Source organism: Emiliania huxleyi (genome assembly GCF_000372725.1).
Source record: "Emiliania huxleyi CCMP1516 unplaced genomic scaffold EMIHUscaffold_364, whole genome shotgun sequence".
Classification (NCBI taxonomy): domain Eukaryota; phylum Haptophyta; order Isochrysidales; family Noelaerhabdaceae; genus Emiliania; species Emiliania huxleyi.
In genome coordinates, this window is record NW_005199241.1 from 77,015 (window position 1) to 91,287 (window position 14,273).

General features: G+C 66.1%; 4 protein-coding genes across 4 annotated transcripts; 3 read left to right on the plus strand and 1 right to left on the minus strand.

The window, feature by feature from the left end:
• Window positions 1-2,217: 2,217 nt before the first annotated feature.
• EMIHUDRAFT_242624 (hypothetical protein) lies at window positions 2,218-3,293 on the plus strand (the record flags this gene model as incomplete). The annotated part of the gene is made up of 3 exons (XM_005772151.1): window positions 2,218-2,895; window positions 2,976-3,086; window positions 3,144-3,293. 3 exons carry the CDS (start codon window positions 2,218-2,220, stop codon window positions 3,291-3,293), a joined length of 939 nt encoding a protein of 312 aa, XP_005772208.1.
• An 869-nt stretch (window positions 3,294-4,162) lies between these two features.
• EMIHUDRAFT_242625 (hypothetical protein) lies at window positions 4,163-4,721 on the plus strand (the record flags this gene model as incomplete). The annotated part of the gene is made up of 2 exons (XM_005772152.1): window positions 4,163-4,317; window positions 4,433-4,721. The coding sequence occupies 2 exons, from the start codon at window positions 4,163-4,165 to the stop codon at window positions 4,719-4,721; spliced, it is 444 nt and encodes a 147-aa protein (XP_005772209.1).
• Window positions 4,722-6,686: 1,965 nt separating this feature from the next.
• Window positions 6,687-10,692, minus strand: EMIHUDRAFT_117864 (hypothetical protein; the record flags this gene model as incomplete). Its single annotated transcript, XM_005772153.1, has 4 exons — window positions 6,687-8,425; window positions 8,605-8,809; window positions 8,851-10,088; window positions 10,296-10,692. The coding sequence occupies 4 exons, from the start codon at window positions 10,690-10,692 to the stop codon at window positions 6,687-6,689; spliced, it is 3,579 nt and encodes a 1,192-aa protein (XP_005772210.1).
• A 377-nt stretch (window positions 10,693-11,069) lies between these two features.
• On the plus strand, window positions 11,070-11,602 carry EMIHUDRAFT_242628 (hypothetical protein; the record flags this gene model as incomplete). The annotated part of the gene is made up of 2 exons (XM_005772154.1): window positions 11,070-11,245; window positions 11,338-11,602. 2 exons carry the CDS (start codon window positions 11,070-11,072, stop codon window positions 11,600-11,602), a joined length of 441 nt encoding a protein of 146 aa, XP_005772211.1.
• Between the last annotated feature and the right edge of the window lie 2,671 nt (window positions 11,603-14,273).

The following is a 14,273-nucleotide window of genomic DNA, read 5'->3' on the forward strand; positions in this document are numbered from 1 at the left end:
GCTCGGCTGTGGTAGGCAAGTGGGCGAGCGCCATTGGGCGGCTCAGCCATAGGCACGTCGTAGGAACGCGTTGTCTTGAAAGTAGGCGCGTACGTCCTCTTTCGTTTTCACAGCAGAGCCAGACTCTGTGTGTGAGGGCTGGATGCACCAGTACTCCGGTGTGAAGAAAGGCTACCGCCCCGCTCGTACCTCGCGGGGCTATCGCTCATTCTTCCCATCCTCCATTCATGCATCCCCGTCATGCTGGGGTGATCAGTAGTAGGGAGCTCGCCGTCCACAACGTGGGGCTCAATGGATATGAGGAACGCGGGGCTCCGATAGGGTCCCGCGCCGGTCGGGTTGGTGTACCGACGGGGACCCTAACCCGCTGAACCTCCATCGAGTAAGTATTGAAGTGGGTTAGGATCGAGAGAGCTCGTATCCATTGAGTCCCGTGTGGAGGGATCGAGATCATTCGTTTACATGATGTGTACAAATTTCATCCTTCCCCTGAGCGCACGAGAGCGACAGGAGCGCACGAGAGCGACTGTAGTGGAGTCACTAGTGCGCAATGACGGCGCTAGCGGTCTTCGGGTCCGCACCCCTCTCCGTCTCGCGCCTCGGCGGCGGCGAGCGGCTCGCATCAGCTCACCTGCTCCTCGCGGTGGCTAGCCACCCTTTCTCCGGGCTCGAGCCGTAGAAGTGGCGAGTGGTCTCGTGAGCGCACTGCTGGTGGCTGGCGGTCCTCGGGTCCGCACCCCTTCTCCCAACTCGAGCCGTGGTGGCGAGTGGTCTCATGAGCGCACCGATGGTGGCTGGCGGTCCTCGGGTCCGCACCCCTTCTCCCAACTCGAGCCGTGGTGGCGAGTGGTCTCATGAGCGCACCGATGGTGGCTGGCGGTCCTCGGGTCCGCACCCCTTCTCCCAACTCGAGCCGTGGTGGCGAGTGGTTTTATGAGCGCACCGTTGGTGGCTGGCGGTCCTCGGGTCCGCACCCCTTCTCCCAGCTCGAGCCGTGGTGGCGAGTGGTTTTATGAGCGCACCGATGGTGGCTGGCGGTCCTCGGGTCCGCACCCATTGCCAGCCGGAGCCGTGGAGGCTGCTACGGCACCTCCTCTCTGCGGGGAGCGGTCGGTGGCGTTGCCACTGGACGCGCTGCGACCCAGGAGTGGTCTCATGAGCGCACCGATGGTGGCTGGCGGTCCTCGGGTCCGCACCCCTTCTCCCAACTCGAGCCGTGGTGGCGAGTGGTCTTATGAGCGCACCGTTGGTGGCCGGCGGTCCTCGGGTCCGCACCCCTGCGCATCAGAGTGTATCTCGGCGAGGCTGCTGCGCTCACACGCATGTGATGCGAGCCTGCGCCACTCCATCCGGCCCGCAGTGGGCCCACGGGATGGTGAAGGGCACATGCGTAGAGAAGTGCGAGGGTGAGAGGCACTGGATTTCCGGAGTGCTCGCGACGGTCGGGAAGCGATCCCGCGTGGCAGCCCCGATGTAGGCGCACCGCCTGGCACCCTCACTTCACCCTCTCTGCTGCATGTTCGAGCTGTGGTTGGCTCTGAAGCAACTTGGCCGACAAAACTTTTCTGTCAGAATCGTCGCAGAAGCAGGACGGCCCGCTGGCAGGAGCGGAGCCGGTCGGTTTCCATTGTCAAGACTGCGCGAAGCGTTGTCGCGGGGCCCAGAGCCGGGCGCGAGGCGCTCGGCTGTGGTAGGCAAGTGGGCGAGCGCCATTGGGCGGCTCAGCCATAGGCACGTCGTAGGAACGCGTTGTCTTGAAAGTAGGCGCGTACGTCCTCTTTCGTTTTCACAGCAGAGCCAGACTCTGTGTGTGAGGGCTGGATGCACCAGTACTCCGGTGTGAAGAAAGGCTACCGCCCCGCTCGTACCTCGCGGGGCTATCGCTCAGTGCTGCGCTGTGCGATCGCCTGTCAGGAGCAGGAGAGCCCCGCCTGTCCCCCTGATCGTCCTTCCAAAATCCTGCTCGTGCAGGTGGGGACCCTGTCCTCCTCCCCTATCCCTCGTTTGGGTTGTCTGTCTTCTTTCTTTCTTTGTGCGAGACCTAGAGGGAGGAACAGCGTGTGCGGGCGCAACACCCGAGCCCCGCGAGGTTACAGCAGAAAAAGAAATCGCTCGACCCGCCAGCTGATCCGAGACGACATCCCTCAGGTCATCGGTGCTGGCCTCGGCGCTGGCTCGTCTTTGCTGGGCGAGTCGAAGAGGCGCTCCATGCGACGCATGAGCAGCACTGCGGCGCGCGTGCTGCGGGTCGGCGGCGTGCCGGAGCACTTCAACGCGCCGTGGCACACGGCGGCAAAGGCGGGCCTCTTTGCGGAGCGCGGCATTGACGTGCGGTGGACAGACTTTCCAGGAGGCACGGGCGCGATGGCAAAAGCCCTCCGCGACGGCGAGCTCGACGTGGCGATCCTGCTCACCGAGGGCATCGTCGCCGACATCCACCGCGGCAACCCGGCGCGGCTGGTCGGCACCTACGTGAGCTCGCCGCTCACGTGGGGCATCCATGTCGCGGCCGATTCGCCGCTCACCGACGCGGCGCAGCTCTACTCGCAGCCCGCGGGAGACGGCGGGGCGTCGCCGCGCTTCGCCGTCTCGCGCATGACGTCGGGCTCACACCTGATGGCCTTTGTCGACGCGCAGCAGCGGGCCGGCGAGGCTGCGGCCGCCTCGCTGCGCTTCGAGATCGTTGGATCGCTCGAGGGCGCGCGGGAGGCGCTGCGCGAGGGGCGCGCCGACGGCTTCATGTGGGAGAAGTTCACGACCAAGCCGCTCGTCGACTCGGGCGAGTGGCGGCGGGTGGGCGAGTGCGTGACGCCGTGGCCTTGCTTTGCGCTCGCCGCGACGCCGGCGGCGCTCGGCGGCCTCTCGGGCGAGATCCTCGGCGCATCGCGGCACGGGGTGCGGCCGAGCGCAGTGCGCCTCTCGCCAGTGCTCCCTCCCATTCCTCCGCAGGCGCGATGCACGTCGTTGCGCACGAGGCTGCGAGGCTGCGCGCGGCCAACGATGGCGTCGAGACCATCGCTGCCATGTACAAGCTGCAGCCGGAGGACGTGACCGAGTGGCTGCAGACGGCGCGGCGGAGCGCTCCTGTGCCCCCCGCGCGACGCGGCACGCCCGCCCCACCCTCCTCCCCTCGCCGGCCGCAGGTGAGCTGGGCGAGCTCGCCGAGCGCGTCCTTCTCGACGCTGCGCACCGTGGCGGAGACGCTCGGCAGGCTCGGGGTGCTGGAGCCGGCGTCGCTGCTGCCGCCCGAGCAGCTGGTGTGCGAGCTCGTGAGCGACGCTGATCGGTTCTGACGCGTGAGCGCGCGCCGGCAGCGCGCCCGTCTTGCGCCGGGCCTCACAATGAGATCGATCCACCCTTTTTTATTTTTAGTTTATTTGATGATGAAAAGCCTGAATTTAATCAACTCTTTCACTCCTGGAGCAGTTTGATACACAAAATGATACACAAAAAACAGCACTCAGAACAAACAACGGAGAGCGACGTTGGACATTCGGCACGATTCCCCCGGACCTGTTGCCCTCTGCCTCGCTCGACATAGAGTACGGACACACGACACGGGGTGCACACGCACCCAAACACCGCACGATGTCTGCAGCCTCGCCCTCTCGTGTGTCTCTACACCCTACCCTACTCTGGCTAGCCCGCAGGCCCTCCACTTCCCGAGGCACACGGGAAGGATGCCAGTCACGCCCGCAAGGAGGGGTTCGCAGTTGCGAACAGGTGATCCACGAGGTTTTCGACTTCAGGTCGTCCCATCTGGACAACAGCTTCCTCTCTGCTCAAGCCCTCGAGCATGAAGCTCGCAAGCATCTCATCCAAGATGGACTCGCGCGTTCTCGGCGCCTGCTGCTCGACTGGGGGCGGGAATTTAGGCTGCAGCGGCATCTCAACCTCTTGCCCTCCGCTCTTGAGCGCCGCAATCAGTCTGCCTAGCGCTCCTCGCTCCGCGGACCATGCGACGTCCCAGTCTGGCTGGCGGGCCGGACCTTGAGCGGCGGCGGCGATGAGCTGCAGAAGCCTTGAGAGTGAGGCTGTCGTCCACGTCACCCGGCGAGAACGGCGCGCATCGCCCGGCGGTGGCGTCTCGAGGAGCAGTATCTTCCCAAAGTGAGCATTTTGTAAATCGCAGCAGAGATAAAGGCAAATCAGATGACCGTCAATGACATCTCGCGTCATCGCCACGGGAAGCCGATCAGCAAACGCACACCCGACAGCCGCGTCGTCCGCATCGAGCGCCGTTCGCGAAAAGCCGGCCCCTTTTCGCAACCTCAGCTTCGGCATGTGCAACGATGCCGTCTGCACATCGAGCCCTTGGTACGTGCCAGTCAGGGGGAGGCTGCCGGAGTCATCAGCGTCCCGGTCATTCTTTGAGCCAAAGCCTTCCGGCACTAGCGCAAAGAAGAGAGCCGCGTCCGCCGGGAGCGTGTAGGCGCAAGCTTGTTGCAGGCGTCGCGCGCCTCCCCGAGGTCACGCAGGAAGCTCTCCATATGTGTTGCAATAGACCCCCGAGCCGGTTGTTGCTGCACCGGCTGATCGAATGCAACGGCGGCGTGGTGGACGGGAGCGGCGGGGGAGCAGGGGGCGACGGCGAGGTTGCGTCCGGAGCCCGGCGGGTCGATCTGCATCGGCTGCACGTCGGCCACGTCGGCTTCTGCCAGCTCTGGCTGCTGGGCGGCGGTCAGCGTGGAGAATGGCAGGACTGTTTGGGGCGCATTTGAGAGCGCTGGCCCCGACGCGCCGTCGGTTTGGTCGGGGTGGTTCCACACCCCTGGTGTTTCTTCATTCCGTCGGGGAGGCTCTGTGCAGGGCGCAGCGAGGGCCGTGGGGAAGGGGCCAGTGGGGCGATGGGCACAGAGGGGGCAATGATCCGAGGTGTGGGCAGGTGTCTAGGTCTGGCTGTCCAGCGAGAGTAGGATGTGCTTAGTACCTGTGCACGAAGGACAGAGGCGGGTCGGAAAGTCGAGACTGCTGACCGCTCCTCCATGGTCCCCCGCCGGTGGACGCCGAGTGCAGTCATCGGTATGCGGGAGGCGTGCGCAAGGGCTCGCGGGGCGGACGCGACGACCTGGCGCTGCCGTCGCGGAGGGCTCGGGCTCGAGTGAGCGCCGCCAGCGACTCGTCGTTGCGGCCGTGGCCGCGCGGGCCACCTGCATCGACGGGCTGCTTAGGGGGGGGGCGCCAATGATACGCTTGCCCGTCGGCAATCCATCCCGTGTTGGCTTCAATTGTACTTCTGTCTTGGCACCAGCTGATGGCTTGCCCGGCCGACATCGCCGGATTCGTGCACGGTATTCGGATTTTGGCTATTTGTTCGTGTGGGGGTATATCGCAGATTTGTCAATGGTACCGCGTCTGCGACGCGGGCGCCTTGCGGGCAGAGCCCTTAGGACACCCTTTTATCTTGCGCGGTCAATATTTAGAAGCCTTCTGGATGGGGCGTGACCTCCTGCCTCGAACCTCCTTCCTTTTTTGAGCAGGTGTGCCGCCGCGCGAGCGACGCTCCGAGATCGCCCGAGATAGCGCGGCGCGGCCCCGAGATCGCCCGAGATAGCGCGAGATCGCCCGAGATCGCGCGGCGCGGCCCGAGGCGAGGTGGATGGGTTGGGAGCGAGGGGGCGCAAGTGTGCAGTGCGGTAGATGGTCAGCTCGGGGCGCAAGAGGTGGCCTGTGAGCCATCCGGCTTACATTACCGCCTGCGTTCTCGCACATGGAGTGCGAGGTATCTAAATCTCGTCTGGCCGTCCCACAAACTGTCACTCCCCTTTCTCCCGGCCGGGGTGGGGCGCGCGGGCGGCGGGTGTGCGGGATGTCTGTGGGCCCGAGAGCGATGTGCCATGTCCGCCTTGCGTTTGTTTCATAACATCGAAGGCTAGCTCAACAAGAATTTTCCATGGACTCCCTCAGTGCAAAAAAGAAATTCACGTGGCCCCGAGTAGCGTAGTGCCGGTGATGAGTTTGTGTGTCTGTGTCGTGTCGCTCGAGCGTGCTGTCACGACTCCTGTCTCGCGTCCACCCATACCGCGCTGGAGTCCAGTCCGAGCCTGACTGTTCTTCTCCTTCCTACATATCTACTTTTTTAGCTTACTGGGAGAAAAGGGAGAGGGAGGCGCGCTTTTTAGGCCCCTTGGGGGCCCTACCACTCAGCGCAGTCGGAGAAGCCGGTGAACGAATCTTCGGAGAGGAGATGGGCCGCAGTCATCACTGGACACTGCCCCGCGCTCAACTTGGGGTCGAGAGATTGTGCGAGAGATTGTGGGTTGAGAGAGCTTGCGTCGGAGTCGTTCCTCCGCATATGTATGTTTATGGTGTGCACACACACACACACACACATGGTGGCGCGATTGTGCGTCAGGCGAAAGCGGCGAGCGGCCGGCGCCCGGCGGAAGTGGCACCCGTGACCCGATGGGGTTTTACTGTTGTGGCACGCCCACAGACAACGGGACTGGCGAGAGCGTGGGATAGAATTTCACAATCTCTTGACTTCTTGGTCCTTGCTATATTGAGAAGAAAATACCTCCTATGTGGCGCTGCGCGCTAGTTTGTCTATGATGAGAGGTTGAGGTGCGAGAGCCCTGCGGAGGCCCTGAGTCCACAAGAATATGTACGGTGCAAGTACAGGTACAAGCAGATGGGCCGGGTGGGTGCGGCTAACGTACAACAACATGCGATCGCGCCCCTCAGCCTCACTCGCCGAGCATGCGCACAAACCCTTCGCGTGGCGGTGGCCTAGTACAGAGGGCTCGCCGGAGCCTCAGCGCGCACGCGGCGGCGGCGGCACCGCCGGTCAAAAGCAGCAGCACGACGACTGCCCACAGAGGGGTCGCCATGAGGAGATCTGCGGGGAAGGAGGCGTCCGGGCAGCTCCCGGCCGTCGCCTCGGCCGCCTTTGCCGCCTCGTTGATGGTGTCGGCCAGCCATGGCCGCCACGCTGGCAGAAGCTCGAGTGGGATGGGCTCCTCGAGTGCGACGTCCTCCGCCGCGCTGCCCTCGCGCACCACGAGCGCCTCGACGGTCGCGCTGAAGGTGGGCTCGCCCGTGGCCCGCACGTGAACGCACGCGGCGCCGCCGATCAGCTCGGAGAGGCTAAACATCCACGGCCGAGCCGCGCGGGTCTGCGAGGCGCCCTTGAAGCGGACTGGCACGGCGGCGCGCACGTCGCGAAGGCGCAGGCGCGCCGAGGTCGTGATTGAGGCGGACGCGTTCGGCTCGGCGCGCGGGTCGCCGCTGCGAGGCCCGGGGCGAGGTAGCTCGAGCTGGACGGTCGCGCTGGCTTCGGCGCGGTCGAGCGCGAACAGCAGCGTGTCCTCTCGCCCTGCCTCCAGGCGCGCCTCGCCCAAGCGCGTCTCCATCGCCACAGCGGTCAGCACCAGCGCCGGAGCCGAAGCATTGTTCGGGAGGAGGCTGAAGCGCGCCGTGCTGCCCTCCTCCAAGGTCCAGCTTGCTCCGTCGCGTAAGGCGCCCGACGGCTCAAGCCGGCAGGCGGAGCCGTCTGTGCTGCTGAGCACGATGGGCGGCACCCCGCTCACGCCCGCTGCGGCCACAGCGCCGCGCACCACCCACCCAAAGATGCGCCCCATCCCAAACCCCTGCATCCACGAGCCAAGCGGCGGCGCCGCATCCGCCTCCTCCGCCCCATCCTGGCCGCCTCCCTCGGCAGCCTCTGGTGGCGCGGCGCACGGCCGGGCGGAGGCGCACCGCTCCGTGGAGAGGAGCGCGCTGCGGACGAGCTGCGGCAGCACGGAGCCGCTCACCGCCTCGCCGCTGAAGCCGCGCAGGTAGAGGTCAGCCAGCTCGTTGAAGGCGCGAGACACGTCGTCTGCCCACCCGCCGCCGAGAGAGCGCGCCTCGACGGCGAGATCCCCGTCCAGCTCGAGCTGCTGCAGCCCGAGCCGGAAGAGGGCGCACGCCAGCACCGAGGCGCCGCCCTCCATGCTCAAGTGCGACGTCTGCGCGCTCAGAGAGACGCTACGGCCGACCATCACCAGCTCGAGCCGCTCCCGCACGGCCCGCGACGCGTCGAGCGCGCCCTCTGTGCCAGGCATGCCCTCTGTGCCAGGCATGCCGCGCAGCGGCGTGGCGGCAGGGAGCCAGACCACGTCGATGCCGGCGCGCACCTCGACGTAGTCAAAGTGGAGAAAGGCGGAGAGCTCGGAGCCGAGCCCGACGGAGAGCAGCGACTGCGCGCCGACAGTCACGTCGAGTGCGGAGAGCTCGAGGCGCAGCGCCCCCGCCTCGGTGCGCGGCGCGCCGTCCACGGCGAGAAACTCGCCCGACGCGGAGAGCGGGCTGTCGCCAAAGAACGCCCCGACCGTCGCGGCGAGCGCCGGCCCGTCGCACCGCAGCACTGCGGCGGCCGGTCGCGAGGCGGTTGCGGGGGCGGACGCGCCGATCCTGCGCAGCAGGTTGAAGAGGCGGAACGGGCCTGCGCAAGCAGGGCTGCGGGGTTGGCAGGGCGTCCCGCCGGGAGCCGGAGGAGGAGGCTGTGGAGGAGACCTCCGTCGGCGAGCAGGCTCTGCGAGAGCGAGTTGAAGAGGCGGCAGTGGTCCGAGAGCATGCAGGGGCTGGAGGAGTGGCCTGCGCGGCGGGGCGAGGGAGTGGGACGGGGCGAGAGAGGGCCTCGCCGCGACACGCAGAGAGGCGTGGCGCCGCCTGCGGCGTGGCGCGGCGGCGGCCGCGAGAGGGGCACGCGGCGGGGCAGCGGCAAGGAGACGGCGGACGCGACGAGCTGCCGCTGCAGCAGCGGCGCCATCACCCGCACGAGCTCGTTGAGCACGCGCGAAGGCTTCGCAGAGTCGTAGATGCGCGCCTACGGGACATGTCTCGGACATGTCATGGCGTGTCCTGAACGTCAGGCTTCGCAGAGTCGTAGATGCGCGCCTCGAGCCCGCCGATCGACACGGCAGCAAACGGGCAGGCGGCGTCGAGCAGCCCGCAGCTGCACGCCGTGCGCGGCTTGCAGCCCGGGTCGCCGAACCCTTGCCGCAGGAGCACCGTCCCGTTCTTCGCCTCGAAGCCGGCCGAGACCTCGGACGCGACCCGCAAGTCGGTGAGGCTGAGGCTGACCGCAGCGTCGCTCAGCAGGTCGGTGAACTGACCCTCTGGCTGCCGCACCGAGAGCGAGGCGGTGCAGGTCATCTCGCGCACGTGGAGGCCGACGCGCAGCGAGTCGGCGCCCCAGCCCCGCGCCTCCCCCGCTGCCTCGCGTGCGCCCGCGCCGGTCAGCCAGTCTGCCCAGTGGAGCGAGGTGGACAAGTCGAGCGGCTCTCGCTCGAGGTAGGCGCACCGGATCCGCGTCAGCGTCAGCGACTGGACCCGGATCACGTTGAGCCCCTGCACGCGCACGGAGCCCGAGAGGGGCGCCGCGATCTCGTACAGCCAGCCGCCCGGCTGCGCGGGGAGCATGTGCACGTCCGGGAGCGAGAGGACGTCCCTGCCGCCGACCAGCTCGAAGAAGGGGCCGACGAGGCACTCGGGCCGGCTGCCCCACTCGGGCGGGCCGGCGAGGAAGCAGCCGCGCGGAGGGGCGCGCGGGGAGGACTCGCCTCCGCCGGTCGCGGGGCGGCGCCACTCGGCGCACGCGCCGGAGCCTGGGCGCGCCGGCGGGAGAGGCGGCGGGCGGGGCGGGCTGGGCGGCAGCGCGGGCGGCGGCGGGGAGGGCGGGTTGGCGAAGCGCAGCACGGCGTCGAGGTAGCGCGAGTCGCCACCGGAGAGGCGGACGGTGAAGGGGCCCGAGCCGAGCGCCTCGAGGAAGGGGACGGTGCCGCTGCAGCAGAGCTGGTCCGAGAAGGGGTCGCTGTCGTAGACCTCGAAGGAGAGGAGCGAGTGCGGCGCGGCGAAGACGCCGTAAAAGGTGCGGCAGCAGTGGGGCCAGTAGGAGGAGGCGGCGCCGTCGGAGAGCTGAGCCAGCTGCGTGACGGCGCCCTCTAAGTTGCTGATCGACTCGTCCACGCTGCTGATCGCCGCGTCGACGAGGGAGGCGTCGCAGCGGAAAGAGCGCGCACGGTAGGTGGACGGCTCATGCCCGAACCGCGTCTGCACCACCCAATCGCTCGCGCTGAACTGGTCCATCCGCGGCAGGCCGCTGCCTATGGGAAGGTTTCGACAAGATTCAGGGAAGGTTCGGGGAGGGCGTCCAACCTGCTGCGGGCCGCTGCCGTGCACGTTCAGCACGCACGCCTCGACCGCGCCCAGAGGCACAAAGGGCGCGGGCGTGTCGGCGGGCGAGGCCGGCGTGACTGGCAGGACGCGGTGCAGCGAGGCGTGCAGAGAGCAGGGCGAGCCGGAGCACGGACCTCCCGAGAGCTGCACGCTGGCGGAGGAGGAGACGTCGGCCGAGGCGAGGCCGGCAGACGAGTGGCCAGAGAAGGCAAACTCGGAGGGCGGCTCGAGCTGCGCCTCGCCGATGAGCTCGTCGGTGAGGATGTCGTCGTCCCAGACCGTGATCTGGATCGGGCCGCGGTCGGTCGGGAAGTCGCAGCAGAGCGACGGCCACAGCGGCTCCTGCGTGTTTTGAAGCTTTGTCGAGCGGCAGCAGCCGGAGCCGTCGCTCGCCGTGCTCCGCATCAGCTCGCCCTTCAAGAGGCCTACCCTTCGGCAGTCGTCGGCGGCGACGCTGACGCCGGGGAGGGTCATGACGACGAACGGGTCTGGTGCCGTCGTCGACAGGCTGCCTTTCAGGGCCGCGTCCATCAGAGGCAATCCGCTGGCATTGTGTACGCAGACCTGCATGCGCGACTGTCAGCGAGGAGATGCACGAGAGCGCCACTGTGAGGTGCGCGACCGTGAGCTCGTGCGGTGTGGCCAGCGGCTCGTCGTCGCGTGAGGTCGGGTGGTGGCTTGAGCGAGCGGCCAAGCCTCGCGAGGGGGCCACGAAGATTTCTTTTTTGCGCAACGCTTCTCGCTTATTATCGTAGGTGGCGCGTGGCACAAAGAACGAAAAAGAAATTGAACTATCCCACCCGCACAGCTACCACCGACAATATACCTACACCGACTCTGAGGCGGCGGCAGCGGTCGATCATCGCACTAGCCGCCCACGCACCTACACGGAGCAACCTCCGGCGCCGATGTGGACGCGGCTTACCGCTGATCTGCTCTCGCGAGCGTGGGCAATGCCGACATCTGCGCTTGTGCTCGCAGTTTCCCCCACGCCGGGTTGCACTGACGCAGCAGGCGACGGCCACTTGAGTATCACCTTACCACCTGCTGTAAACGTCCGGGAGGCACGGGCTTGGCTGTTCTGGTTCTGGCCGGATCGGCAACGTCGCTACTACGTGCAGTGTGTCGAGGAGGATTCTGCGCTTGTTGGCGGGTCTGCGATTACGATTCGTTCAGGCCACGCCGGGCACTCGACAGCGGAGTGCACTACCACGTTGTGACCGATATCAACGGCTGCCAAAGCACGTGGGAGTTCACCATAGCATGCGGCGCCGGAGATCTCCTGTCACTCGATAACGACGCGTGGTCGGTGTTGGTGCGGTTTTTGGATGCGCGTGCGGTCGCTGCGCTACTGCGAACAGCAAACTCTCTGCGACAGGAGCCCATGTTTGGCCGGATCCACTTCTTGTGGACCGTCTTTCAGGCACAGGAGCAACTGTAGGAGCATGAGCACCGTCAGCGCAGACGCTCTCTAGATAAAGCGTCAGTTTGTGGGGAACCCGCAATTTGAGATGCTGAGGATCTGAAGTTGCCCGATACGATCTCCATTCTAATCTCGATTGCCTCAGGCGTGGCATGGCGCCGATGCGGGTAGCAGCTCGACCACCCGCTCGTGGCCATGCCGGGCGCCGTACATCAGCGCGGTGCAGCCGTTGCTCCTCTCTGCAGTAGGTTGATCTCCGCGCCGTGCCGTATCAGCAGCTCGACCACCCGCTCGTGGCCTTGGCTGGCGGCGCCCATCAGCGCGGTGCGGCCGTCGCTGCTCTGCAAGTTGACCTCCGCGCCGTGCGAGGAGGAGGGGGAGGGGGAGGAGCAGGGCTTTGACGACGACGAGAACGATGAGGAGGAGCCGTGAGCTGCATGTGGCGCGGGTTTCGGAGAGGCTGCAAGAGAGGAACGCGCAGAGAGGAGTAGGAGAAGAACAGTCTCTTTTTTCGTTGGTTTTTTTTATCGTTTATGTCCAACGCCCCCGCCAGCAGCCCAACCTCGCCGACCAGGCCCGGAGCGACCTGGCCTTGCTGCGCGCCGTCCTCTCCGGGCGACGGACGCCGGCCCCGGTGGCACGCTCGACGCGGCGGCTCGACGCACGACGCCGACCTTGATGTGATACTGCACTAGTCCGTTTTGTTTGCAGTCTCCCGGTCCCGCTTATAGCCACTCATTTCTCGAGTCGGGTTACTCCCCACACCGACGGAGAGCGCACATGACGCATCATGAATGAGCTCCGCTGAAATAAAGTTAAAGTATAAAGACGAAGAAAGACGCAACACAGCCCCCACCAAAGTAGTGAAGTTTTCGTTTTGGCACTTGCCCCGTTGAGCAGCTGCTGCAACATCTGAGTCTGCTGCAGCGTGATATAGCGGTCCGCATGCATGATGGTCGTCTCATGGTCAGGCGGGTCCGAACGAGCACCGAACGAAACGACACGCTCAGGCGAGAAATGTGATGAGCGGATAAATTGGCCGAAAGAAATGGGGACCACGGCGAAAAATAGCCAACATGGTTAGGGTTGCCATAGGCGCACCGAACTTGAGCAGCGCCCAGACGATCATCGCCAGGCACAGATGGAGAGCGGCGAGGCCCATCGACAGGACGGGGCCCCCAATGCTGCCGTAGAACGTTACGCAATATCGTAGCACGCCGACGTCGTTCAACGCTTCGGTGTAGACGAGGTGGACGGCGGACTCGAGTGTGGCCTGAAGAAGAGTGAGAGACGAAACGGCCGCAAGCCCCAAGTAGAGGTGCGCCAGTAGAGGTGAGTCGTCTTCGGCTGCGCGCTGTCGCTCAAGAACATCGGCAGTGCGATGGTAAGCAGCAACGCCCCCACGAGGCCGAGGTGCTGCCAAAGGTTTCGAACCGTCTCTTTGATCTTCGTCTGGTCGGTCTGGTGCACAAGTACTTTGAAAGTGATATGCGGCATGAGCTTCAGCACATGGACTAGCACGCCATGGTACAGTTCCGGACGGGCATTAAGAACGCACAGGTTCTTCGCCCAGCCTCAGGTTCTTAGCTAAGTCGGCGGTCCGTCGGGGGCCGTTTTACCCATCTCCTAGGAGAGGTGTCCGTTTTCTTTACTTATACTTATTTATTCAAAACAGACCCGCTCGATTACATTTATAATGACTCTAACACTCTATACGGTACGTGGTCTCTGCGTAACTCTGTGTCAAGTCTAGTGTCTAGACTCCACGGCTCTCGGTACGCTGTCTACACAACTAGCTAGACAACTAGACGGACTCGGTATAAAGCTGAGTGTGAGTGCAGAGACCAGAGTGCGGGGGGGACGCGTTATGTATTGTATGACGTTGAGAGAGGCGCATGGTCAAACGAGGAAGAAATATTTTAGGCCAAAAATCTGGCGCCGCGCCGCGCAGTACGCTCTACTCTAAAGCCCGGGCTTGACGCGCACGGTGCACGGCGGGGGCCCGTCGCACAGGGCTGGCTCGTCGAGCCAGGTGGGCTCGCCGCCTGCGTCCCGCCACCCGCACACCGCCACCGACAGCCCCTCGAGCACCGCGGCCCCGACTCCGGCGAAGGCCGCGTGCAGCTTCAGCTCGGCGGTTTGGCCTGGCCCGAGCCAGTGCCGCGCCAGCCGCGTGGTGCCCAGCCACGCGTACTGCCCGCCGCCCTCGGCCGCCGCCGACTGGCCGCCCTCCGGCTCTGCGGCGGCGCCGGCCGCGAAGTTGAAGGCGAGGGGCGCGTCGGAGGAGTTGCGGACGTGCAGCGTGACGGGCAGGAGGCACGGCTCGGGCGGGCGGCAGACGGCGCACGACTCGCACACCACGGCGAGGTGCAGCGCCGCCGCGAGCGCCGCGGCCGAGGGCAGCGGGGAGCTGCCCGCCCCGGGCGCTGGCGACCGGCCCGCGAGCCTGCGTTCGGTCCGGAGGCGGAGTGAGGGAGGCGCCCGGCAGGCGCCAACGGCGGGCGCCTGCCTGCCGTTTTGCGCCTTCTCCTCGGGGCGGTTGTGTGCATCTTGGCCGCATCTCGTCCGCATCTCGGCATCTCCGGCCCTATCTCCGGTCCCCTCTCCGCCCCCATCCCCGGTCCCATCTCGGCGCGCCTCCTCGCCGGCGCGGCGAGCGCCAGGTCCACCCCGACGCGCACGCACGTCA